This window comes from Oncorhynchus keta, chromosome 32 (assembly GCF_023373465.1).
Source record: "Oncorhynchus keta strain PuntledgeMale-10-30-2019 chromosome 32, Oket_V2, whole genome shotgun sequence".
NCBI classification, from domain to species: domain Eukaryota; kingdom Metazoa; phylum Chordata; class Actinopteri; order Salmoniformes; family Salmonidae; genus Oncorhynchus; species Oncorhynchus keta.
In genome coordinates this window covers 27,031,092-27,058,474 of record NC_068452.1, presented here as the reverse complement: position 1 = coordinate 27,058,474, position 27,383 = coordinate 27,031,092, and the positions used below count along the sequence as shown (strand labels likewise).

General features: G+C 42.7%; 2 protein-coding genes across 6 annotated transcripts; both read right to left on the bottom strand.

Annotated features, from left to right (window-relative positions):
• Window positions 1-192: 192 nt before the first annotated feature.
• Window positions 193-27,383, bottom strand: LOC118365483 (TRIO and F-actin-binding protein-like). Of its 3 annotated transcripts, none has more exons than XM_052491108.1 (16): window positions 27,187-27,383; window positions 24,644-26,966; window positions 24,353-24,488; window positions 23,881-23,958; window positions 20,440-20,496; window positions 19,834-19,902; window positions 19,623-19,712; window positions 17,787-17,896; window positions 15,811-16,246; window positions 14,898-15,135; window positions 14,627-14,738; window positions 10,136-10,295; window positions 9,871-9,984; window positions 8,832-8,918; window positions 2,812-3,011; window positions 193-2,689 (listed from the first exon to the last, which is right to left on the bottom strand). In XM_052491108.1, the coding sequence occupies exons 1-15, from the start codon at window positions 27,275-27,277 to the stop codon at window positions 2,850-2,852; spliced, it is 4,263 nt and encodes a 1,420-aa protein (XP_052347068.1). In that variant the 5' UTR covers window positions 27,278-27,383; the 3' UTR covers window positions 193-2,689; window positions 2,812-2,849. The 3 variants fall into 3 exon arrangements, with proteins under 3 accessions (XP_052347068.1, XP_035603631.2, XP_052347069.1); XM_035747738.2 differs by having other exon boundaries at window positions 15,814-16,246; XM_052491109.1 differs by lacking the exons at window positions 23,881-23,958; window positions 24,353-24,488; window positions 24,644-26,966; window positions 27,187-27,383 and adding an exon at window positions 22,049-22,638.
• On the bottom strand, window positions 3,030-6,613 carry LOC127914502 (FMRF-amide neuropeptides-like). 3 transcript variants are annotated; one of them, XM_052491114.1, is made up of 3 exons: window positions 4,248-6,613; window positions 3,903-4,196; window positions 3,030-3,857 (listed from the first exon to the last, which is right to left on the bottom strand). In XM_052491114.1, the coding sequence occupies exons 1-3, from the start codon at window positions 5,075-5,077 to the stop codon at window positions 3,749-3,751; spliced, it is 1,233 nt and encodes a 410-aa protein (XP_052347074.1). In that variant the 5' UTR covers window positions 5,078-6,613; the 3' UTR covers window positions 3,030-3,748. The 3 variants fall into 3 exon arrangements, with proteins under 3 accessions (XP_052347074.1, XP_052347073.1, XP_052347072.1); XM_052491113.1 differs by having other exon boundaries at window positions 3,903-4,517; window positions 4,563-6,613; XM_052491112.1 differs by having other exon boundaries at window positions 3,903-6,613.

Here is a 27,383-nt window from a genome sequence, read left to right as displayed (position 1 = left end):
TCGAAACGCTATTATGCGCGTACCACCGCTAACTAAGCTAGCCGTTTCACATCCGTTACACCAGGACTAATAACCCAACATCAGTGCCCGACCTCACTCATGCCATTAGACTAGCCTATAAACCATTACGAGTTAGGCCTAGTACAGAGTTCTGAGACTAGTGTAAATCAGCTGAATACGGAGGATTCACACGGCTGTATAAACATGCATTTATTGCTTGTAAAATGAGGGTACTTTACAAAGATATCACATACCCTACATTAAATATTAAAAACACTTGTCAAAAGACAATTGTCTACTTTATCATCTCCTCACAAAATACACGATACAACAAAAAAAACATTGGCTCATTGACGCAACACTAGACATTTTGTGGCACAAACAATCATGCCTACACAATGTTCGGAGGTTGGGAAAGGATCGCAACATGCATCTTCTTAGCCTCATCAAAAATCTTTGCAAGACGACATTTCATCGAACTTCTACATGCAATTCTCCAGTCACAGAAGGCACTATATGAAACAGAAAGCACACATTCAAATGACTTGTATCTACACAGAGGAATGAGTGATTTCCAAGTTGGCTTCCCAGGAATTTACAGTACCAAACCACTTTCTATGTATAAATCCCAATGGTAAATTGTTATAAAGTTTAACTTCACAATCAATGGAGACCCACATTGTAAGATTATATATTACACTGAATAAAGATACAAATAGGTTTGCGAAGTAAAATGTGTACAATGACAATCACCGAGCAACCATTGTAGATATACAACATTAAGGTCGTTCCACCTCAAAAAGCACAAGAAAAAGGCTTGAAACCCACCGTCTCAAACGGCCCTAAAATTGTTTATGTAGTTATTTGTAAGAGATACGATTAGCATTCCTGAAACATGATTTTGTTTATATATAATTTGATCTCATAAATTAAACTAATTGATTGTGCCCAAATTGGACTAAACTTCTTCCTACCAATGAGTAAGGCCCCAAAAAATGCCAATACCATTCCAACATCTAGTATAGTTTCAGTTATGTTCAACAAGTTCCTTGAATATTCCAATAAGTGGCAGCTTTCTGAGAGAGCTATCCCTATGGTGCAATTCTCATATGAATACTTTTTCCACAAGTCCAAAACTTTGATGGAGAAATGGGCTAGGGACTAAAATGTGACAACCCTAAAAAAAATACATTGCAGTCATGTTTTTCAATAAAATTATTAGGAAACAGCATTGCGATTAGTGAAATTTAGCATTAAATCCAACCCAATACCATTACAAAACACTGTACACTGTATGTTTGAGACTTATACCATTGAAGACCATACTATTGAAACCATTAGAACTGCTATAGCTTAAATGGTTCTTGTTCACAAGGAATGGTCTAACAGGAACTAATCCAGACCTTTTTTGAAGGGAATAAACCTCACACAAGGGGGCAGTTTCCTGGACACATATTAAGCATAAAATGACAAACTCAATTGCTTTCATAGAGGACTGGCTTGAAATCGAGGATGATCACACAATGTATTTTCATAATGAGCCAAATCTATTGGTTGTGTTTACAAAGGAAATGTTGTGATCTATTCAATAAACACAAGAGACCAGAAAAATTGATGAGTGCCTCAGTATAGCAGGACCACGGCATCTAGTGGTCAAAACCTAGTACTTTCACACTACTTTATGGTAAATAATGCAAGTAACTTCAATTACTAATTTCTCTGAACAGGGGGGGGATAAGAAAATAAAAAAACATCACCAGATTCATAGGGAATACATTACATAGTATGGAGAAGCAGTACTCCAAGCAGCAACTTCATACTACTTGTTAAAACATAGAGAACTGATACTGTCTACTGGTTGTTGGGGTTGGATTGGCATGTGATGTGTTGTGTGGTGAGTTTGTGGGTGGCTTTTGACAATGTTATTAGATTCCTCATGTCTTACTCATTAGTAGGAAGAAGTTTGGTCCAAATCGGATGATGGGAACTATATTTATTGAATATTATGTGAATCTTTGAATCCTATAAAAAATAAATAAAAAAATGCCAATTTGGGTGCAATCACTTACCTTTCTCAGAGATCAAATTAAGTTTCAACAAAATAATGTTTCAGGAATGTCAATCTTTCCCGTTGCCAACTACAGAAACTATTTTGGAACAATCTTGAGATGGTGAGTTTCATGGCTTGCTGAAATGGCATGGAATGACTCAGTCTGTACAAATCCACGCTCAAATGAAAATAGTTTTGATTTTGGCGAGAATTATTTCCTGCTTCCTTATTCAGCTTTTGACAGTAGCCAACATGTAGACCAACTGTTCATATGTTGGCTACTGTCAACATGTAAATAGTAGGTCTACATGTAGGTAGGTATGCAGAGAAGGGTAATCCAGTGCTGTTTCAGGTCACAAATACATCACAGCAACAGTCTTTACACAAATAATCCAGTTTCTCAGACCAATATTTTCATTCACTCACTCTCGCACATCAACAACAGAAAAAAGTTTAAAAAGTGCAGATTAAAAATTTGTTCAACCCAGTGTAATATGACCGATCAGCTGATACTAGTCTATGCCGCTCATCGGCTGAACGATCGAAAGCTAAGGCACTTTCGTGGTCCCCCGTGCCGGCATCTTCTGGTGCGAAGACTTCTGCTCCTCTCCTATTTCAGTCACCATTGTGCCCACACAACTAGAAAAAAATATATATATATTAGGCAATTACAGTTTCATCATAGAAGATCAATGTAATCAACTATTTCAAAATTGTGTGAGCATGACTATGTATCTCTTAATAATGAGCTACGTCTATACCTCTCTGTGTCTCTGAGCAGAGCCCTTGAGGCGGTGTCTCAGTGTTCCAGGCTGTTGCCTAGTTTCTGGCCCTCCTGCAGGGCAACCATGGCCAATCTCAGGTGCTCCCTAAGGCTCTGGATCTCCCGCTCGCTCCTGCGCTTCATACCACTCAGCTCCCCGTGCACCTCTTTATACCGCTCACAGGCCGACTGCTTGTCCTATAGGGGTAAGGGCACACAGACAGAGGTTTACCAGATGGACAAAGTATGTATACCTCTTCCACTCTGGGCAGACATACAATGTTGGGATGGACAGAAGAGCCTGAGGACTTGTTTCTTTGCTCTTGTGATTAACTTGGAGCCAGCAACCACACAAGATAGCTTTGCTAACTTGTAGATTAACATTCCAGTTTGTGTGTAGATTTAAAGTAGTCTCCAGCTACACATTGTTTAAAAACAAAACCGACACGTGTGTAGCTATGGGGAAAAATTCTAAATTCGAATTCTAGCCATATTAGCATAAACATGACATCAGTCAAAACAAAACATGGTATCAATAAGATATAACGAGCCACCTGTGATTCCCCACATGGCAGCTTGTTGTGGCTAATTACACGGTAATGGAATTATTCCGTTTTTTTTTTCACTCTTTCAAAACTCTTAAATATCTTCTCCGAATTAAGATTCAAAACATGTCTGCAGAAAGAATGCGGTGTCAGCTATGACAGGGCACCGTGAGTTTATTTCGATTATTGAAGTACAGTAAGTGAAGTGGATTTACACCTGGTAACTGAATTACGATAACGAAATTACATCATGGTCCCTGGCCCAGCGTTGTCCAGGTTTGGCCGGTGTTGGCCGTCATTGTAAATAAGAATTTGTTCTTAACTGACTTGCCTAGTTAAATAAAAAAATGTAAATAAATGTATTGTATTTGACTGTACGCTGTGTTCTACTCACTGTACTATCCAAACTTGTGAAATACGTCTATGATGGGCCGGACCAAATCTGAACCCATCTGCGGACAATAACATCAAGGCTAGGGTGGACTGACCAAATCTGAACCTATCAGCGGACATCAAGGCTAGGGTGGCCGGACCAAATCTGAACCCATCTGCGGACATTAACATCAAGGCTAGGGTGGACTGACCAAATCTGAACCTATCAGCGGACATCAAGGCTAGGGTGGCCGGACCAAATCTGAACCTATCTGCGGACATTAACATCAAGGCTAGGGTGGACTGACCAAATCTGAACCTATCAGCGGACATCAAGGCTAGGGTGGCCGGACCAAATCTGAACCTATCTGCGGACATTAACATCAAGGCTAGGGTGGACTGACCAAATCTGAACCCATCTGCGGACATTAACATCAAGGCTAGGGTGGACTGACCAAATCTGAACCTATCTGCGGACATTAACATCAAGGCTAGGGTGGACTGACCAAATCTGAACCCATTTGCGGACATCAAGGCTAGGGTGGACTGACCAAATCTGAACCCATCTGCGGACATCAAGGCTAGGGTGGACTGACCAAATCTGAACCTATCTGAGGACATCCGGGCTAGGGTGGACTGACCAAATCTGAACCCATCTGCGGACATCCAGGCTAGGGTGGACTGACCAAATCTGAACCCATCTGAGGACATCCAGGCTAGGGTGGACTGACCAAATCTGAACCCATCTGCGGACATCAAGGCTAGGGTGGACTGACCAAATCTGAACCTATCTGCGGACATCCGGGCTAGGGTGGACTGACCAAATCTGAACCCATCTGCGGACATCAAGGCTAGGGTGGACTGACCAAATCTGAACCTATCTGAGGACATCCGGGCTAGGGTGGACTGACCAAATCTGAACCCATCTGCGGACATCCAGGCTAGGGTGGACTGACCAAATCTGAACCTATCAGCGGACATCAAGGCTAGGGTGGACTGACCAAATCTGAACCCATCTGCGGACATTAACATCAAGGCTAGGGTGGACTGACCAAATTTGAACCCATCTGCGGACATCAAGGCTAGGGTGGACTGACCAAATCTGAACCTATCAGCGGACATCAAGGCTAGGGTGGACTGACCAAATCTGAACCCATCTGCGGACATTAACATCAAGGCTAGGGTGGACTGACCAAATCTGAACCCATCTGCGGACATCAAGGCTAGGGTGGACTGACCAAATCTGAACCTATCAGCGGACATCAAGGCTAGGGTGGACTGACCAAATCTGAACCTATCAGCGGACATTAACATCAAGGCTAGGGTGGACTGACCAAATTTCGACATCCCTTGTCGGTCGGTGCTCAGTGGGTGAGGATGCTAGTTACAGTTAATGGAAAGAGAGGGGGCTCATGGGTAGGTTTAAGTAAGAGCTGGGAGAGGTGACATTAACGAGAGAGAGCGCACGTGAGAGGGCTTGTCCAGACAGACATTTTTAACACGCTTGGTTTGACCACAAGACAAAGTAAAACAGTTATGAGCTGAACATAACAGAATTCCAGTGGAAGGGAAACAGTAGCAGGTGACCCAACTTGTTTGTGACTAGAGCTGTGGCAGTCTGACAGTTTGTCAGCAGGTTATTGTCACGCACACTTAGTATCCCCAGGCCTCCAAGCTGCCTACACCTGATGCACACCTTTGCAAAATCTACATCTAATAAATACATTGATTATACACTATCACAATAAATCCATTATTTATTTTAGTCAGGTTGAAAGAAACATGATGTGAAGAAAATGTATTTCAGAAGAACAGAATACGAGTTGATCTACTGCATGTTATCTGGCTATTACACTAGATTTAGACTTATTTGGCAATGTTAGTTGTGAATGATACAAACCTTAGAATGTCTTAGAAATCAAAACATATGGGCTGCATGTTGTGACTATAGGCTATTGAGGATTTGAGAAAGTAGCAATAAAAGCTTGTGCTCTGTTGCTTGCCTCAGTCTGCACAGCTGTTCTCTCAAGTGATCATATTTTCACCCTACAGAGTATTCTAAATTGAAGCTCGTCTTTACTAATATGCATAATTAGTTTAATTTAGAACGGCACATTATCAAATGGGAAAGAACAGGGGGAAAAGACAAGTCATCTGTATGCACTTGAATAGTGAATGGAGGCTGCGCGCTTTCCCACCAGTGATGACGGATAGGCTACTTCGGTTTTATAGCAGAGCATGTGCTTAATATGAACAGCTGAGAAATAAATATCACAACACTTATTTCACTCCATGCTTCACACGGTTTGAGGGGCATGCTCTCGCTGAGCAACAGGTGATATTCTGCCCAAACTGTATGCCATGGGCTCCCCAACCCTCTTCCTGCAGCTACCCAGTACTCTGTATGCCATGGGCTCCCCAACCCTGTTCCTGCAGCTACCCAGTACTCTGTATGCCATGGGCTCCCCAACCCTGTTCCTGCAGCTACCCAGTACTCTGTATGCCATGGGCTCCCCAACCCTGTTCCTGCAGCTACCCAGTACTCTGTATGCCATGGGCTCCCCAACCCTGTTCCTGCAGCTACCCATATGTTAATGTATCTGTTAAACCATGTGATGCTATGAAGAATATCAGAAGGGGAGGAGGACAGAATGGAGTCTTGTCTTCTTATGGGGAATGTGTCTGTAACTACTGTATGTCCCCTCTGAGGTTGCCCTTATCTTGATTTGGTATATGACCTAAGAGGCTCACTGTTTTTTCTGATCTTGTCCAGGGGGGGGTGTATTTGAGATGGGAGTATTTACAATTGACAATTGATATATGCCATTGGATGAGGTAATGGTTTGGTAATATGTTGTACCAAGAACGAGATAAGAACTTCGTTTAGGAGACCAAACTAAACGATAATTTTTAGCTAATGCTGTCTGGCTATGGGATACTCCTCTCTCAAGTAAAGTCTTCCTTTGTAATGTTCCTAAGATCTGTGTTTTGTCATGCGAGTTGAGATGGGTGTGTCTTGGCTATAAATTATACTAATAATTGTTTTGTAAGCACTCTCAGAGAATTCATTTATAGACACTGAATTGATCTGAGAGTCAAACAGGGTTATGGTGAAGCTCATATAATTAAAAGATGGAACTACAAAGCAATATTTCCTAGATTAACAAAAGGTAAACAATTTCTCCAAAATGAAACAAAGTGCTGATATTAGTTGGCAGGGGTCTTTACTTCAACATTCTGTGTTTTGATGCATTTCTAATACCTTTTAATACTTTTTCTGGTAGATGTTTTCTAAGACTCATTTTCCATCTGTTTATCCACAAATCAAAGCCTTCACTTATGCCACATTTTTTAATTGGAAAATGGTTGAAAATGTATCAATAGCTAGGTTTCCATCAAATTGGCGATGGATTGTCATGTGAATATTAAAAAATATGCATAAAAACAAGAGTATGCACATTTTCCCATCAGAGGTGTTTCCATCAAATTGACTTGTGGATAAAAGGCCGTGTGTGTGTGATGATGTAATGCACATAAACATATATTTTGTGGTACCAAATAAAAAATACAAGTTTCCACCACATTTTCAACTCTGATGGTTCTCACTAAAAGTTTTTGCGTTATATAGCGAGTGTACCCACTCTGGTATTGACAAATGCACTCAAGCCAATAGCTCGCAGATGACCCTAAATGATGAGATTATTATGGATAAAAAAGTGAGAATTTCTACTTGTCAAACAGCCAAGTATCGATCATGTCACCAGAACAAGACCCTCAATATTGGAAACAAGCATAAAGCTCAACACCTTGCATTTTCACCACCCTTTGAAGTACATCATTTATTTAATCTGTAATCTACTAAACAGCATGCTTTCCTACTAAACAGCATGCTTTCCTACTAAACAGCATGTTTTCCTACTAAACAGCATGTTTTCCTACTAAACAGCATGCTTTCCTACTAAACAGCATGCTTTCCTACTAAACAGCACGCTTTCCTACTAAACAGCACGCTTTCCTACTAAACAGCACGCTTTCCTACTAAACAGCACGCTTTCCTACTAAACAGCACGCTTTCCTACTAAACAGCACGCTTTCCTACTAAACAGCACGCTTTCCTACTAAACAGCACGCTTTCCTACTAAACAGCACGCTTTCCTACTAAACAGCACGCTTTCCTACTAAACAGCACGCTTTCCTACTAACCAGCACGCTTTCCTACTAACCAGCACGCTTTCCTACTAACCAGCATGCTTTCCTAATAACCAGCATGCTTTCCTAATAACCAGCATGCTTTCCTAATAACCAGCATGCTTTCCTAATAACCAGCATGCTTTCCTAATAACCAGCATGCTTTCCTAATAACCAGCATGCTTTCCTAATAACCAGCATGCTTTCCTAATAAACAGCATGCTTTCCTAATAAACAGCATGCTTTCCTAATAAACAGCATGCTTTCCTAATAAACAGCATGCTTTCCTAATAAACAGCATGCTTTCCTAATAAACAGCATGCTTTCCTAATAAACAGCATGCTTTCCTAATAAACAGCATGCTTTCCTAATAAACAGCATGCTTTCCTAATAACCAGCATGCTTTCCCGATGAGTCGTAGTAGGAAGATCACACAACGTCATCCCGACTCCAGGTTTACTTACATATCATAGCAATATTCGCGCATAAAAGCTTTTCCACTGACGTTTCTTGCGTCATTTTACCGACACAAAAAGATGCCACCTTGTCTAGTGTATTTTGTTGTGTCGACATTCGGAAAGTTTACCAAAAAATGTTGTTTTCCATCAGGCCTGTCGTGAATGTTTTCAAAATATTTTTTACTCACATTGGCTGGAAATCTGGTTTATGCATTAATTTCCCAAAAATATAGATTCTTATCTTTCATTTGACATGTGCCTATGAACTTCACCTTGGTGCTTAATGTTCCTTTTACATGGACCTGCCCCGAGTCATCTGACCGGTCAGAATTATAATGCATGTCTTCCGGCCACATCGATACACACGCATCATTTGTGACGTTGTCAGCCAACCCGTCTACAGATTAAAACATTAGACCTTTATGCCTGCACACAAATACACAGTGAATCAGTACCGTGGTCAGGAACTGAAGTTCATTCCTCAGACAGGTGATCTCCTTGTGCAAGTACTGCACCTCATTCTCCTTCACCCTGAGAAGAACCTGTGACAAAACATCATATTATTACAAGCTAACAAGAGTGATAAACCCAACATCTAAGACACTGAGCAAACAAATAGTAACTGTCCATAAAAACACTATTTAGAAGAAACATTTACTCTGTCAAAATTGACTACAAAGTGTAAATAGGATGATTTTGGTCATAAAGTCAGTCTCTTCCAAAATAGAGTTTTGTGAGACTTGTCGTCGTAACCGCAACTCAGCGTAAATGAAGGTTGGGTTTGTTTCAATCCTGCCCACATCTGGTAATCACCAATTCGGAGTACAGAAGCACGCAACCCGATCGTAATGCCTGTGGCAACTTTGGGTTCACTAGTTGGGGACCATCGGTAAATTACACAATGTACATGGAAAAATATGTTAAAAGTCCAATAGCTCCAAATTTCAGTGACTTAACCCTCCAAATATAAATTGTATTAATTCAACTAGCCCCAGAGGTAGGCTATCCAAAGTCAAACCAATTTTGCCACGGGCGCACAATAGCCGACTGAAGCTAAGTGGCAAAATAACTCACTCTTCCCACCTGCGAACACACACACACACATCAAACCACAACCCAAAACAACTCTCGGTTGAATTTAGTCAAGGCCACTAGCATTTCTTAAATGAACCAAATCTAAAAACTAGGCCAAATCAGGAAGTGCAGTCACCCTTTAACCAATTAACGTGTGTGTTACAAACCCCTTTGGTGTCTCCATGGGGCACAGCGTCCAACAGGGGGCAGTGTGTTTGTTTACAGTCAATGATGCATTTATGTAAAAATTCACACCACACACGTTCAAAGCATTGCCCTACATAGTAACCAGCTGCCTTTCATAATCCCTTCCCTTTCTATTCAAACATGAGAAGTGGCCCCTATGTCACTGTTGTGGGTAGAGAGGCTTATGGTTGAGGGGCTCTCTACATCTTATCTCCTCCCCTCTTCCTGACCCACCTCCAGCTCACAGGACGGCCTGTCCTGGTTGTTATGGGAAACACCCTCCGACCCCTGGCCCGTGACGATGGAGCGCATGCGGCTGATCTCCTCTGTCAAATGGGCCTGTAGGTCCTGAAAGGTGAAAACATTAACAGTATTTGAGCATACTGACAAACCGCTGAATGTGTCATATGTATAGGCATTGCTTGTCTATAACAGAAAAGTGTTAGGGTAGACTAGGCTAAATGCACAGGACCAGCTGACCTCCAGACTCCTGGCTCACCTGGTTCTCTTTCCTCAGCTGCTCCAGCTCGCTCTCCTTGTGAGTAATGTCTTTCTCCCTCTCCCCGTTGCTCTGCTCAGCCCTGTTCAGCTCCAGACACTTCTGGGAGTACCTCTCAGACAGGCCAGACAGCTCCCTCTGCAGGGCCTGGGTCTCTAACCTGAGGGGATGAGAGAGGATAAAAACATTTCATTTATATAAACTGTATATTACAGTAAATACTATATTATGCCAGAGATTAAAAGCAAAACTGGAGACAATATTGGTATTCTGTAGAAAACTTGACACAGTCAAAACAGTAGCAGCCATGTTGCGTTTACATGGCAGACCATTACATGAATAACAGTCTTTCAAAAAATCTAACCGTGAAAATGGTGGTGAGGGTGGGTGTGCTTTGTTCTGAGTAATTCTGTTTTAATTTTGGTACAACAGTGGTTTGGTACAAACATTTTGGTACAACAGTGGTTTAGATGGAAACCTCTGCCCACACCTATTAACCACAAATGCAAAAACAAAATCATAATTGACACACACACACGTAATGTCATGTTCATTAACATTGTATGCGCAACAGATCCCTTGACTTTTTGCACATCGTTACAGCCGGAATTTGAAATAGATTAAATTCTGTCACTGGCTTACACACAATACCACAATGTCAAAGTAGAATTATGTTTTTAGAATTTAACAAATAAATCAAATATGAAAAGCTGAAATGTCTTAAGTCAGTAAGTATTCAACCCATTTGTATTGGCATGCCTAAATACATTCAGGTGTAAAAATGGGCTTAACAAGTCACATAATAAGTTGCATGGACTCAGTGTTTAATATGGTTTTTGAATGACTACCTCATCAAATTCTATTATCTGTAAGGTCCTTCAGTCGAGCAGTGAATTTCAAACAGATTCAACAACAAAGACCAGGGAGGTTTTCCAATGCCTTGTAAAGAGCACCTATCGGTAGATGGGTAAAATAAAAAACATTGAATATCCCTTTGAGCATGGTGAAGTTATTAATTACAATTTGGATGGTGTATCAATACACCCAGTCACTACAAACGATACAGGCATCCTTCCTAACTCAGTTGCCGGAGAGGAAGGACACCTCTCAGGAATTTCACCATGAGACCAATGGTGACTTTAAAACAGAGTTTAATGGCTGTGATGGGAGAAAACTGAGGATGAATCAACATTGTAGTTACTCCACAATACTAACCTAAATGACAGAATGAAAAGGAAGCCTGTACATCTCAAGGGTGATCAATGGAAACAGGACGCACCAGAGCTTAATTTCAAGTCTCATAGCAAAGGGTCTGAATATTTTTGTTTAAAAAATGCAAAAATGTCTTAAAACCGGTTTTCGCTTAGTCACTATGGGGTAGTTTGTGAAGAGTGCTGAGAAACATTTTTTTCCCCTTCCATTTTAGAAGGCTTTAAAACTTATGGCTTGAACCCTGCTAACGGGATCGATATGACAACAGCCAGTGAAAGTGCAGGGCGCCAAATTCAAAACAGAAATCTCATAATTAAAATTCCTCAAACAGAAGTATTTTATACCATTTTAAAGATAAACTTGTTAATCCCACCACAGTGTCCGATTTCAAAAAGTCTTTACGACGAAAGCACAAACGATTATGTTAGGTCTGCACCTAGTCACAGAAAAACACAGCCATTTTTCCAGCCATAGAGAAGTCACAAAAAGCAGAAATAGAGATAAAATGAATCACTAACCTTTGATGATCTTCATCAGATGACACTCATAGGACTTCATGCATGTATTGTTCGATAAAGTTCATATTTATATACAAAAATCTGAGTTTACATTGGCGCGTTGTGTTTAGTAGTTCCAAAACATCCGGTGATTTTGCAGAGAGCCACATCAATTTACAGAAATACTCATAATAAACATTGATAAAAGATAAAACCATTATGCATGAAATTATAGATACACTTCTCCTTAATGCAAACGCTGTGTCAGATTTCAAAAAAGCTTTACTGAAAAAGCACACCATGCAATAATCTGAGTACAGCGCTCAGACAACAAATCAAGCCATACAGATATCCGCCATGTTGGAGTCAACAGAAGTCAGAAATAACAAATATTTGCTTACCTTTGATGATGATCATCAGAATGCACTCCCAGGAATCCCAGTTCCACAATAAATGTTTTATTTGTTCAATAAAGTCCATCATTTATGTCGAAATAACTCCTTTTTGTTTGCGCGTTTAACCCAGTAATCCAAATTCATGACGCGCGAGCAAACGAAGTCAAAAGGTCACATTACAGTCCGTAGAAACATGTCAAACAAAGTATAGAATCAATCTTTAGGATGTTTATCATAAATCTTAAATAATGTTCCAACCGGACAATTCCTTTGTCTTCAGAAATGCAATGGAACTCAAGCTAACTCTCACATGAACCCGAGTGACCAGCTCATGCCACTCTGCCAGACCACTGACCCATTTAGCTCCCATTCCCCCCTCCTTCACAGTAGAAGCATCAAACAAGGTTCTAAAGACTTGACATCTAGTAGAAGCCTTAGGAAGTGCAATTTGACCCCATAGACACTGTATATTCTATAGGCAAAGAGTTAAACTACAAACCTCAGATTTCCCACTTCCTGGTTGGATTTTTCTCAGGTTTCTGCCTGCCATATGAGTTCTGTTATACTCACAGACATCATTCAAACAGTTTTAGAAACTTCAGAGTGTTTTCGATCCAATAGTAATATTAATATGCATATATTAGCAACTGGGCCTGAGTAACAGGCAGTTTACTCTGGGAACCTTATTCATCCAAGCTACTCAATACTGCCCCCAGCCAACGTAACAAAATGTGGAAAAAGGCACTGTACATGTACAAATTACCTCGACTAACCTGTACCCACGCACCTTGACAAGGTACCGGTACCCCATGTATATAGCCTTGCTATACTTATTTTATTGTGTTACCTTTTATTTTATTATTTACTTCAATTTATTTAGTAAATATGTTCTGCATTGAACTGCATTGTTGGTTAAGGACTTCACAGTAAGGTCTACACAGGTTGTATTCAGCGCAAGTGACAAAATGTTATTTGACTACAGCATGATCAGAGCATCTGCTAAATGAACTAAATAGAAATGTATATACAAATTAACAATTGCAAAGCATGCTGAGTATTATTCTATTGAGCTCCACCCCAAAACAAGGCCAATAATAATACCCAGTGTGCTTTGCAGTTTATTTTGGTATGTTCATTTTCACTTATACATTTTGGTCATTTAGCAGACACTATTATCCAGAGTGACTTGCTCAACTAGCATATCATAGTCATGGCAAGTGAAATGTTTTTGTAACCCTTACTGAGAACGTTGTTGCTGTTCGGGTCGGCTAACTGCAAATACATTTTTGTATTTTAAAATACATCTATTTTAATGACATACATTTAAAAAATAAATATATTGACCGTCATGGCATTTTGTAATTGTATTTTGCCCATCCCGGACCATAGGCTTAGTGGTAAAATGCACAGGAGGGGATACTTAAGGCAGAGCTAAATTCAGTAACCTGTAAAATGTTTGTGTTCGTATTTCCAACAGTGCAGTAATATCTAACAATACACACAAATCTAAAAAGTAAGAAATATTAGGATGAGCGATGTTGAAGTCCGGAGTGTATACCGTGCATTCGGAAAGTATTCAGACACCTTTACTTTCATCACATTTTGTTACATTACCTTATTCTAAAATGGATTTTAAAAATTAAAAAAATCCCTCAAACTACACACATTAGCCCATAACGACAAAGCAAAAACAGGTTTTTAGATATTTTTGGGATGGTTCCAGGTTTCCTCCAGACGTGACGCTTGGCCTTCAGTGGAAACAGTTGAATCTTGGTTTGATCTGACCAGAGAATCTTGTTTCTCATGGACTGAGTCCTCTAGGTGCCTTTTGTCAATGTTCTTGTCAATGGCAACATGTCCCAGATCGTGTGGTCATAGTCTTTAACCAAGGATTCCGATTGGTCAGATCAGCAGTGAATAGACCTTAGCACGGGTACTTCCTGTTTGAGTTTCTGCCTATAGGGAGTAGCAAAATGGAGTCGTGATCCAATTTACCAAAGGGAGGTCGGGGGAGGGCTTGTAGCCCCTACCGAAAGGGAGAGAAACAACGGTCAAGTTTTTAAAGTGCGAGTACTGCAGGTGTGTTGATAGAACTTCGTGGCATTTTCCTCAGATTTTCTTTATTAAAGTCCCAGCTATAATACATGCGGACTTGGGATATGCGTTTTCCAGTTTGCGCAAGGTCCAGTGTAGTTCCTTGAGCGATTATGCAAATACCTTTTTTGGGGGGGAAAGCAACATCGTCACCAACATTTTCTTGCATCCATCTGACCATGCAGATTGCAAAGTGAATGGAAAGAAAGTGATTGTGACTAAATGATGGTACAAAGGGTGTACTATGTATGTGAAGGTGTGTGTAAGGAATGGGTTGTGTTTTGAGCACTCACTGCTGCTGTGTGCGTAGGGTCTGTGTGTTGGCACTCCCTCCACCAAGCCTCTTTGCCTTCTCCACCTCTCTCTCCAGCTCCTCCTTGTGGGCCTTCTTCAGTGTCTCCATAACTAAACCACAGAGAGAAAGGGGAGGATGTGATGAAATGCTGTGGTGTTGACTGTTCCATTCTGACGTCACACGCCTCAAACAAAAGTCCTTGAATTGGGGTGCTAATGACATCGATGTACATTTGAGACGCTTGACCCCATGATCCTGTGACACCTGACCTTGTGCTGTGTCCTGGGTCTCCTCCCTCAGCACCCGGTCCCTGTCCCTCTCCAGCTCTCGGGTCTCGCGGGTATGCTGCTTCTGCAGCTCCTCCAGGACCTGTTTGTGGGCCCGCTCCATGGCCTGAAGGCTGCGGCCGCACGTTGCCTCCCGACCACAGCTACCTCCGCCCACCCTCCCCCCACCACCACACCCTCCTCCCTGCAAACGCTCTAGCTGCTGCCTCAGAGACGCCACCTGAGTGTCACAAAGGTAGAGAGGCGGTAAAGCTCACTGAAAGAAAGAGAGAGGCGGCGGGGTGGTATGTAATTTTGGGGTTGAACCGAATTGACATGCGAGTAGTGAAGGGGGATGCGAATGCCATATTCCATGCAGTCATATATCCCACACATCAGGTCATGTGTCTCAAAGGGAATGTTAGGGACTGTATGGATCATAGACAAAGGGACAGTGCAAGGAGTACATTCATCTGGATCTGATTCCAGCAACCCCATGATATGATTGTATGATCTGCACGAGTCCTAAAACTACCCCTGTGAAGACACAGTAGTCAACAGCACACTATACAATGTTATCACATGACACATCACTCAAAGATGGAATGAGCCTCCAGCAGTGTTTCCACTATCGACATCTGATAAACTCACAGTTCTAGAACCAGAGAAATGTCTTACTTTATTTTTCCGGGCAAACCGGTATTACTAACTAAGCCCCTATTACACCCTCCTCCTTGGTATTTTGAAGGCTGACAGAGTCAGTGTTACTGCAGAGGGCCTGATTACCATCCCGCATGCATAATAGAACAAGCCTAGTGTTAAAGAGTTAAACTTCATCTGTAGGTGAATCATCTAGATGAAGAGTAAATTTGCATTTATTTATTGTGTTTGCAAATTGAAAAACATTTCCACGCACTACCTCCCTCTGCAGCGCCTCATTGGCTGGATGGCTGGACCGTGAGCCCATTGGCAGTAGTGACCTCATCTCCTTTAGTGGCAGCCGCTCAAACTCTGCCCACTTTTTCTCAATTTCCTCCTCTGCTCTTATCCTGGGGTCTGAGCCTACACCCGGCCCTTTCCTCGACAGCACCTGCTCCCATGTGCTACTGGTCACATCTCTGCTCCTCTCCTCCTGCCATTGGGCGTGCTCCCTGCCCTGCCCCTCTCCTGCCTCTCTCTGAGTGGCTGGCAGAGGGCTGGAGGGGACGGGCACTGGTGACAGCTCAACACAGTCAAATCGGCGTACAGAGGAGGCGGTGATTTCTGATCCAGCATCACCGTGGCGAGAAGGTGGTCGATGAGTGGAGGCCAGGGAGCGAGAGTTCTCCTTGTCACTACTGCCCTCGGGCAGTCTGGAGGAGAGGAAGGACAGGGAGAGACCAAGTCAGACAGAGACAGCGCGCAGATTGATAAAGTGACAGTATAATAGGGCTGTGGCCGTCATTACATTTTGTCAGCCAGTTATTGTCATGCAAAAGACTGCCTGTCTCACGGTAATTGACAGTTAATTAACAAACACATTTAGCATCTCCAGGCCTCCACACATACAAGCCACTGATGCAGACCTTTGGAAAATCTAGATAAAAATTATGTAATAAATCAACATACACCATCACAATAATCCATTATTTATTTTAGTCCGGTCTAAAGAAACAAGATAACAACATGTATTTCAGGAGAACAGAATAGGAGTTGGCCTACTGCATGTTATGCCTGGCTATGCTCCATGCCATAGACTTGTTCATTAGGCTGACAAGATATGCTTATAAGTCCTGTGCCATCATTTTATATTATATGATTTTATACTTAAATTATATTCTTCTAACTTAGCTGAATAAAATAGAAAGTATATTTTTCCCCACTCGGAACAAGTGCGCATATGAGCTTAAAAGCGATCATTTGAAACAGGTCCTATACACTAGATTTATAGTTAATTGGCAAATTTAGTTGTGAATGATACACACATTAGAAATCAAAACGTATATGGGCTGCATGATGTGACTACAGGCTATTGAGGATTTGAGAAAGTAGCCATAAAAAAGGTTTGCAGTCTGCTCCTTGCCTCAGGCTGCACAACCATTGTTTCATCAAGTGAGTATTCTATAGGCTAGACCAATTAGGTATCAAATACATCTTAAATCAGTTTTTAAATGTTTTTCTGCCATGTGTAACATACAGTAGGCTATGTATTGTATAACAGCTCAATCAATTTTATTTCAGGGTTTTTGTTCCGGCTTGGGCTCATATAGGCCTACGCATAAGCTCAAATATGAGTATGGGTGTTGTGAATGAATCTTAGAAAGCGCTGTCCATTTCCTTGTCTTAGGCTTTGAACCAACATCCACAACAACCATGTTTTACTCTCAGTTTCAACCTGCTGTTGAACTTCTTTCTTCAAATTCATCATCACAGTAAGGTGAATTTTAAAAGCATGAGACTGTTTTGATGATTAGTGTTTGATGTCATTTTTGATTGCGTTTGCATTGCTGTCAGAGTGGTTAGAGGGACAATAGAGCCCCGAGTACCAGGTCATTAGGACCTGAAGGTTGTTAGCAACTTGGGTACTACCAAAGCACGTCCCAAGTACATAAGAGGAGATTACCATGACTCAACTGTCATGTGTAATTTTTCTGCGGTCATGACTAATGACTGCCGGTGTGGCGGTAATATGGTCACCGCAACAGCCCTATCACACAATATCACTACATAAAAGAAATCCCTGGTGATTCACTATGTAAGCAACTTAACATTACAAATGATTCATGAGACAAAGTAATCCACAACTGCCCAAGGACTTAGTAGCCCACCTGTACACCAGTATAAGAAAACAATAGGCCTCTTTATGTGACTTGTGTATTTGCCAGCTGGGACACAGAGGGAGGAGGAACTCACTGTGTAAGGTCTGGAGAGCTGCTGGGCCGAACACTCTTCCTCAGAACCTCAATCCAGTTCCTCCTGATCCCTGCAGTCATAGCTGACAGTGTGACAACTGCCTCCCTTGTCTGACCGACAGGGAGGAGAGAAGAGTAGTTTAAGAAATGGAAAGGGTGTGGTGAGGGGAAGAGAAGGAGAAAGAGATCATTCAAATACCTGTCACTCATCCTCACAGAACATAGAAAATACACTGCTCAAAAAAATAAAGTGAACACTTAAACAACACAATGTAACTCCAAGTCAATCACACTTCTATGAAATCAAACTGTCCACTTAGGAAGCAACACTGATTGACAATAAATTTCACATGCTGTTGTGCAAATGGAATAGACAACAGGTGGAAATTATAGGCAATTAGCAAGACACCCCCAATAAAGGAGTGGTTCTGCAGATGGGGACCACAGACCACTTCTCAGTTCCTATGCTTCCTGGCTGATGTTTTGGTCACTTTTGAATGCTGGCGGTGCTTTCACTGGTGGTAGCATGAGGCGGAGTCTACAACCCACACAAGTGGCTCAGGTAGTGCAGCTCATCCAGGATGGAACATCAATGCGAGCTGTGGCAAGAAGGTTTGCTGTGTCTGTCAGCGTAGTGTCCAGAGCATGGAGGCGCTACCAGGAGACAGGCCAGTACATCAGGAGACGTGGAGGAGGCCGTAGGAGGGCAACAAACCAGCAGCAGGACCGCTACCTCCGCCTTTGTGCAAGGAAGAGCAGGAGGGGCACTGCCAGAGCCCTGCAAAATGACCTCCAGCAGGCCACAAATGTGCATGTGTCTGCTCAAATGGTCAGAAACAGACTCCAGGAAGGTGGTATGAGGGCCCGACGTCCACAGGTGGGGGTTGTGCTTACAGCCCAACACCGTGCAGGACGTTTGGCAATTGCCAGAGAACACCAAGATTGGCAAATTCGCCACTGGCGCCCTGTGCTCTTCACAGATGAAAGCAGGTTCACACTGAGCACATGTGACAGACGTGACAGTCTGGAGACGCAGGCAGCAGAACGTTCTCTACAGCAACATCCTCCAGTATGACCGGTTTGGTGGTGGGTCAGTCATGGTGTGGGGTGGCATTTCTTTGGGGGGGCCGCACAGCCCTCCATGTGCTCGCCAGAGGTAGCCTGACTGCCATTAGGTACCGAGATGAGATCCTCAGACCCCTTGTGAGACCATATGCTGGTGCGGTTGGCCCTGGGTTCCTCCTAATGAAAGACAATGCTAGACCTCATGTGGCTGGAGTGTGTCAGCAGTTCCTGAAAGAGGAAGGCATTGATGCTATGGACTGGCCCGCCTGTTCCCCAGACCTGAATCCAATTGAGCACATCTGGGACATCATGTCTCGCTCCATCCACCAACGCCACGTTGCACCACAGACTGTCCAGGAGTTGGCGGATACTTTAGTCCAGGTCTGGGAGGAGATCCCTCAGGAGACCATCCGCCACGTCATCAGGAGCATGCCCAGGCGTTGTAGGGACGTCATACAGGCACGTTGAGGCCACAAACACTACTGAGCCTCATTTTGACTTGTTTTAAGGACATTACATCAAAGTTGGATCAGCCTGTAGTGTGGTTTTCCACTTTAATTTTGAGTGTGACTCCAAATCCAGACCTCCATGGGTTGATACATTTGATTTCCATTGATCATTTTTGTGTGATTTTGTTGTCAGCACATTCAACTATGTGAAGAAAAAAGTATTTAATAAGAATATGTCATTTATTCAGATCTAGGATGTGTTATTTTAGTGTTCCCTTTATTTTTTTGAGCAGTGTAATTGGAACAGTGAAAAACACACTCACCTGTATTTGAAATCCATAGTTCTTCTCTACATCAAACTCAGACACTTTTACACAAGACTTCAGGTCAACCTCCCCGTCCAGATCATCCTTCTGTAAGACACAGTTAGAAACAAACAAGTAAGACTACAGACACATATCAATAACTCACAATGTATCCCCTAAGACAATTATTGCAATAGTCAAAATAACTTTGAAGCCATTGAAAACATACCTCCTCCGCCCCAGAGTCTCTGTAGTACCTCAGACCAGCATCGGTCAACACAAACCAGTGCTTCTTCCACTGCAGACAGACAAGCCACCAGTTAAACCAGCACTATTCGACCAATCCGACACATTAATGCACACAAGCAGCTCAGTGACAGTTCACAGCAAGACATCATTCAAATCAAGTTCACATGGACCAATGAAACCTATGGAGTACACAGTGTTTAAGACATTATGACAAGTATAATAAGAGTGCTTAAAGAGTTCAAACACATAACATACAAACCTAGCACACAGATGGTACAATGAGCCACAAGCTCATATGAGGACGTTTCATACTCAGTCTTATCCTGCTAGAGCATACCGGTTGTGCCTGCCTGGGCACACCAAGCTATTACTGGGATAACACATGGATAGTCTGCAGCTATCGCCTTACACACAAGCTTTCTCATTAGGAGAGAGGGAAAGAGGGCGAGAGAAAGGAGGAGAGGAATCCTACAAGAAAGCAGAAGGGAAGAGAGCTAGAAAGAAAGAAGAAAACAGATAAACAAGTGATACATGACTCCTGACTAGATAAGAAAGTGATAAGAAATGAAGAAAAATTTGACTTCACCTCTCCATTCTCATCCAGTTTTGACATCCATCCCTTCTTGAAGTTAAGGAGGTCAGGCTACAAGGAAAGAAGACAAAGTGTCAGGTTAACGGAACCGTTTTGAAGAAGTGAGACAAACACAAAAGTAGAACAAAGGATGCCAGTGTAGGATGTTCACAATACAAAGACCAACAGGCGTCTCATGCAGTTAATGCACCAAGGCAAACGTGTACATTCAAATGTGTGAGGACATGGAAGTTGAGGGTTTTTAGAAGTGTTAAAGGCAACAGCAACAACAAAGCACACCTTTGGGTGATGAGAGAAGACAGAAAAAAAAGATTGCTACGGTAACAGTAATATAATCAACGTAGACATGGGGAACTAGAGCAGAACACCATGTAGAGAGATTTGCAAGGTCATTAAATCTACAGTCAGAATGAGACCAGAGGTTTCACCATCTACATCACTAATAGTGTAACAGCTTCTAGGGTTCAGACATGGATTATAGATTTAAAAATCAGACTCATGTGTTACTGATATTTAACCACTGCAGCCTCAACTATTTCTAGGAATCCTTTCAGTTTGAGGGTGGGGGGAGCAGGGGAAAACCTGTGAGGTAGTTTACAGAGGTGATCCTAGATCAAGATTAGGAAACTTATTCCATCTACATTCCTCAGTGTGGGTCTTGATCTCCTTCAACCCTCCATCACTGCCTGTTCTCACTGTAACTCATAAGTTGTCACGTTGTAACCACCACTGTGCTTTGTTCCAGCAAAACCATGACAAGGTCTGAGGAGCATTAACAGGCAGATGTATGGTTACAGCATGAGGTAGACTTAGAACGACCTTCCCATGAGTTGACTAATGATAATAAAATGTGTCATCGTGGTAACTATGAGCATACTGGTGTGTGTATGTGTGTCTCAAAACATTTACCCTACAAATGCTTTGATATAGTTTTGAAATGAGATGCAATAAACTAATAGTTGGCAACAACAGGAAACATTGTTGACAAGCTGTTAACGTTATTTCAGCAAATAGACGTTTTTCGAAGTGCCAGGATGAGGATGACCCACCTGCACACATAAGTATACCCTTAAAAACACTTGCTTATTAATTTGAAGGGATAAACTATATGTTGTTTGAATAATCATGCATTTATAGATTCTTCAAAGGCCAATTAAAAAGATTCTAAATTATAAGGGATCTAACAAAACAAACGATTGGGGTGAGGTGTTCGTTTGCACATGCAAACAGTCAACATATGGAGCTCAATGTTGCTCCAATTCAATTGACACTTAAGAACTGTAAACAATTGGATAACCCTAATGCGCTGACATAAATACATTTTTGATTAGCCCTGGCAGCCCTTGGCAATGGCATAAATTACAGCCACAACGTGATGTATAGAAAACAAACTTTAAAACGAAGAATTAAAGGCCACGAAACACAAGAATACAGACACACCCACTCCCCGAATTAAAAATGTAACCATTTTAACCCCAATGTTCCATGTTGCCGCGAACAATTAAACATTCTTGCAACAATGTCTTGGAACACGGTTCAGTTATAGGCTCAAAAATGGAAATGTAATTCAAGTCGTGGCATCAAGGCACAAGTGCAAACGTACCGTCATGTTCGTAGAACCCAGGAGGCAGTTGAGAGAAAAACAAGTAAACACTTAAATAAAAAATATTGTTGCAATAGCCTACTCGTCCAACAACTTTATTTTGTACCAATGTGATCGGGGTTGAATAGTTAGTTATTTCTTCAGTTTTCTACCTGCTGACCCGTTCGCTTAAAAACTTGTCTGCCTAGCAGGAAGGCTAAAAAATAAAACAAACCCCGCCATTTCTACCCATCTTGGTCGGTGAAACGTATCTTATCGATCAAATGTATTTCCCATGGACTATTTCAACAGAAACTGAAGATCATAGACGTCGTTGACACATACAACTCTTGAAAGACACAATTTCACAACTTTCCTGCCGTTTGTTACGATGTTTTTCGTTCTACACTCTCGCCCTGTTTACCACTTCCTGGGCAGATCTGTAAGAATCGTTTGAGCAAACAAGCTAACCAATCAAGTGATCAGTAGGCTTCTCAGAATACTTGAATATTGAAATATAGACTGTACACTGCCAAAAAAGCAACCAATGACACCTACTTCCAGACCACATAGCTTCTACTAAAATACACATCAAAGCATTTATGACATTCCTTAGTTGAGTAGCTAGATTCTTTATGCTGACTAGGTCAAATCTTGGGAGGTTATTTTACGCCGATTCTCATGCAAAACGTTTATTAAACGGTAGCAAAAGGTATCACACGGGAGGGACTTACCTGCATTTGTCCAATATAAACTATCGTTTAAGTTGCAAAACGTTCCCAACGGTTTGGACTAACGATTACACCCCAGGCCAAGAATTTGAAACACATGCCCCAGCAGCCACTGTAGACAAAGCTCATTCTATGAAATCCCAGTAGGGTTCAGGTGAAAGAAACAGACCTACAACCCACCAGCATTCTTCAAAGTCTGAATTAAATTTAGGAATGTTAAAAGAAAGCATTGAAGTCACACTGCATTTGAATTGATAGAGCAGGGATATACCAGTTTATCACAACTTCTTGAATTCAGAACCTGAATAAATAGACCGATATGTGTTTGTAACATTGTAAATAAAATAGACTGCATGCAGGAGGAAAACATTGTAAAACGAAACATTCAGATTAGATATACTGTACACTAATAAGCGTGTGAGTAAATAAATACTAAATGTTGGCCATTATTCAAAGCAGCAACGGGGCAATAAATATTAAAGCCAAAAAGCCCTTCTATAATAGGATCGGAGAAGGAAGTTTGGATGTGGGCAGGTGAATGTGCACTCTGGCCTTTTCTAAATTGGATTTGCTTAACTTCTGCATCCTCTCTCCTCCATCCTCTCACCTCCTTTTGAAAAAGGCAAAAGGTCATCGAGGAGAGGCAGTGTAGAGAGGGAACGTGTAGAATGTATAGATAAAACAATATGTAGTATATAGTTTTTAAGCATGTGCATGCTTTTCTCCTCTGACAAAACGAAAGCTGGTTCAAAGGGGATGTGGCAGATTTCTAATCATCTCTGCAAAAGACTCTGGTAGGATACACATGACTATCCTCGATGAAAGGTGGCTATCGAGAAGGACACTCTTCCGTTCGCCTACTAAGGAATTGACATCTCCTCAATCACAACGGTTTACAGATCACGGAGGAGAGAGGATGGAGGACAGACTTTTACCCAAATGAGAAAAGGCATATAAATGCCATTCCCCTTAGTAGAGGAAGCTTAGTTTATGTAAACTGAAGGAAAATTAGTCTGATGACCTGTGTACATGGGACACCTTCTGCATTAAATGAGACAACCTCCATAAAACAATGTACAATTTGATATAGGCTACAGAAAGCACACACAAGTAGACCTGTACCTGCATTTGTTCCAAGGAAGAGCTATGTTGTGCCCTCCATGGACTGGCCTCCTCCTCTATAGTGGGGCTGTGGGGCCTCTGTGAAGGAGGAGATTGTAATTATTAGTGTAAAAGTTTTGTGATGTAAAACTGAGTGTGTTGAGCATAACACATCAACCCTGTTACCCATAGAGAGACAGGCTACACATTTTTAACATTTGTCATTTTTGTGAAGTTTGCATTCAATTGTCACTCCGTGTTGCACACAACAAGCTTCCATTCCCCCTGTCACAAGGGGATTTATGGCTGATTTAAGATGATATCGTCAACCCTGCTACTTTATTTGGCACTTACTATAGTTTATTTAACTTCTTGAGATGGGAAAACTAGTTTTTCATGAAGTTGAACATGTGCGCTTTATGACAGAAGGTTAAAATTAGGTTAAATAAAACGTACACTTCTCAAAAGGCACTGAATTGGCGGAACGACTCACCTGCATGTGCAAAGAGGTGGACGAGTGTGTTCGAGACAGTCTACCACTGCTGCCATTATGCCATTCTATGTGGTTTCTCTCTAGGTCTCCTGAGTCATCTAGCCACTCTCTGGAGGGATGCCTGGAGAGGGAGTGGCTGAAACATCACACACGTGACTTTAGATACAACATATTAATACTTAAAAAACTGTCAGTGACACAATGCTGATGTCACATCTGAAATACAGAGGGAGAAACCACTTAACTCCCTCTTACAGCATTACCTTGCGGTCAACAATGGAAAACCCTAACCTTGCTGGTTTGAAGAGCTCCTGTCTCCCTGAGGGTAGATTTGGAGTCTGTCCCACATGACGAAGCCGCTCCCTTTGGAGGACAGGCTTGACCTTTGGTAGATCGGCCATCATGGCGTACTCTTCCCTATTCCTCTCTGTTGACTCCCCTGACAACTGGCCAGACTCGGAGGACTCCATGGAACTCTGGGACGAGGTGTGCCTTTGCATCTGAGGGGAGGGACTTAGGTTGCGGTTGGTCAAACCTTTTGTGTTTGGGGAGGAGCTACGAGTCTCCAGACCCTGCTTACTACTGTTACTCCTAGTGGTTTCCCAGGTGACAGCAGAGGCCCTCTGAGAGGGGGCAGATGTTTTGTTCTCTCTGCCTTCTCTGGATGGGGAGGTGCTATGTTGTAAGTGGGTGGAGCCTCGCCAGGTGCCAGGGGAGGGGTTAGAGTCCGGCCGAGCATCACCGTAAGTGTTTTTTCTCTGGTAAGAGAGGCTGGAGTCACCCCCACTGGTGGTTTTCCTGAGGAGTGACTGACCTGGTGGGTCATTGCCTCTTTTGGATGGAGTGGAGTTGCGACTGTCATGGCTCCGACCATTGAGGGCCCCACTCTTCTCAGATTTGTGCAGTAGTGATTGGCCGGGGGTGTCATGGCCCCTCCTTGAAGGGGAGGAGCTACGACTACCACAACTTTGACATCTGACAGAGCTGTTCGTCTCTGATTTACAAAGCAATGATTGGCCAGGGGCATCATAGTCCTTTCTCGAAGGGGAGGAGCTCCGAATGTCTCGACTTTGATTATTCAGGTAGTTTTTGGATTCACTTTTGCGCAGTGATGACTGGCTCGGTGTATCATAGCCTCTCCTAGAGGGAGAGGAGGTAGGACGATCACGACTTTGACTTCTGACAGAGCTGTTCGTCTCAGATTTACGAAGCAGTGATTGGCTAGGGGGTTCATATCCCTTTCTCGAAGGGGAGGAGCTTCGACTGTCTCGACTTTGACCATTCAGGTAGCTGTTGGATTCATTTTTGCGCAGAGGTGACTGGCTCGGGGCATCAAAGCCTTTCCTAGAGGGAGAGGAGCTTCCACTGTCACGACCTCGACCATTTCCATAGCCACTTGTCTCACTTTTGCATAGCAGGAATTGACAAGGAGTGTCAAAGCCATGTCTAGAAGGGGAAGAGCTACCACTTTCATATGCATGAACATTTAAGTCATTCCTAGAAGCTGATTTCCGCAGAGATTGTCTTTCGGCATCATAACCCTCCCTAATGGGAGAGCCACACCGGCCGCCGTGTGGACTATGACTATTGAGAGAACTGTTTGTTTCAGATTTGCAAAGGAGGGACTGGCTGGTGGCATCATAACTCCTCCTCGAAGGAGAAGAATTGTGACTTTCATGACCATGACCATTTATCAAGTTGTTCCCATCAGATTTGCGAAGCAGGGTTTGGTTGGAGGTGTCATTAGCCCTCCTCGAAGGAGATGAGCTTCTGCTGTCACGGCCATTTAAGGAGTTACTTGTTTCAGATTTGCGCACCCGAGATTGTCTGGGGCTTTCGTAACCCCTCCTTGAAGGGCCGGAGCTTTGAGTGTCACGTCCACGACCATTTAAGGAGCTGTCTGTCTCATTCTTGCGCAATGCACTTTTAAAATATGCAACAGAATTCACCTGTGATATGGAACCAACTGAACTGGCCATCGATATTACGTTTTTATTCAAGCCTCTAATATCAACACCTGGTCCATAAGACCTCTGGGGGGGACCTCTAGAAGTCTGGTCCCACCCCTGAGACAAGCCCTCAGAGTCTAAGCCCCGCCTGTTGAGGGAGATGGTACATTCACTTCGTTTGAATGGGAAGGTGTTTGGTAAGGGTGAAGAGGAGCGGGACAGAGAGGAGCTTTGTCTCGATGAATTGAACTTCCCAGACTCCTGATAGGAAGGGGAGTTTCTGCTACTGTATGAGCTGTTGAAACCCCTCCGGTTAGTGGAGGCCAGGGATTCTGCTATCTTAAAAGGGGTTGGGCTTGGGGAGCGAGGGCCCACCTGAGCCTCAACTTCGATGGTGAGATCAAATGCGTCAGGAGGTTCAGGGATTTCCAGGGGCAGGTCTGGGTTTAGTATCTCTGGATTTAACCTCTCCGAGGCCAGCCCCAGGTTAGGGTTCCTGAAGGGGATGGTAACTTTGGGTTCAGGGCTTCGGTTGCTGTAGAGGGGGTGTCCCCTCTCTGAATGGCGGTAAACGGGAGGGGGGCTCTGATCCCTGAGAGAACGGGCTCCTCCCGCCCTCCCCAGAGAGAAGTAGCCACTTTCACGATTCCTTTCTTCTTTTAACCCTAAAAAAGAAAAACACTCCATCACATGGTATACCTAACGCTGTAATTATTGTTACATTCCAAGGAGTTCTAAGGACGTCGACAACACAGTTCTACAAGATACTTCCACACTACTATCTATAAGTCCCACCTCAACCTGAACACAGGTACCTGACAACATCATCATGTAAATAACACCTATGGCTGTAATAGTATACATGTGGTTAAGTGCAGTCCTCACCTGAGTGTCTGCCAATCCTGCCCCTGCTGTTGTCCTCCTCCATCCATGCTTTGGGGTTGGTTCGGTGGGGTGGTGGGTCCAGGTGGGTCATGGTGAGGTGGGTTGAGCGGTGCCGGAGAGGCAGGTAGTCGTCCTCTGCACTGATGGAGCCACTGAGATCAGCGTAGACACTCTGGTCCCGACAGCTGGAAGAGGAG

Excerpts from the sequence above, each read along its gene's own strand:
- LOC118365483 (XM_052491108.1), bottom strand. The coding sequence starts at position 27,277 with ATGACCCACCTGGACCCACCACCCCACCGAACCAACCCCAAAGCATGG. Across the intron at positions 24,489-24,643 it reads GAGCTCTTCAAACCAGCAAG|CCACTCCCTCTCCAGGCATC; the intron begins GTTAGGGTTTTC and ends GTGATGTTTCAG. Across the intron at positions 10,296-14,626 it reads ACCCTACGCACACAGCAGCA|GTTAGAGACCCAGGCCCTGC; the intron begins GTGAGTGCTCAA and ends TCATCCCCTCAG.
- LOC127914502 (XM_052491112.1), bottom strand. The coding sequence starts at position 5,077 with ATGTCGAAATTTGGTCAGTCCACCCTAGCCTTGATGTTAATGTCCGCT. Across the intron at positions 3,858-3,902 it reads ATGTTAATGTCCGCAGATGG|GTTCAGATTTGGTCAGTCCA; the intron begins GTTCAGATTTGG and ends GTCCGCTGATAG.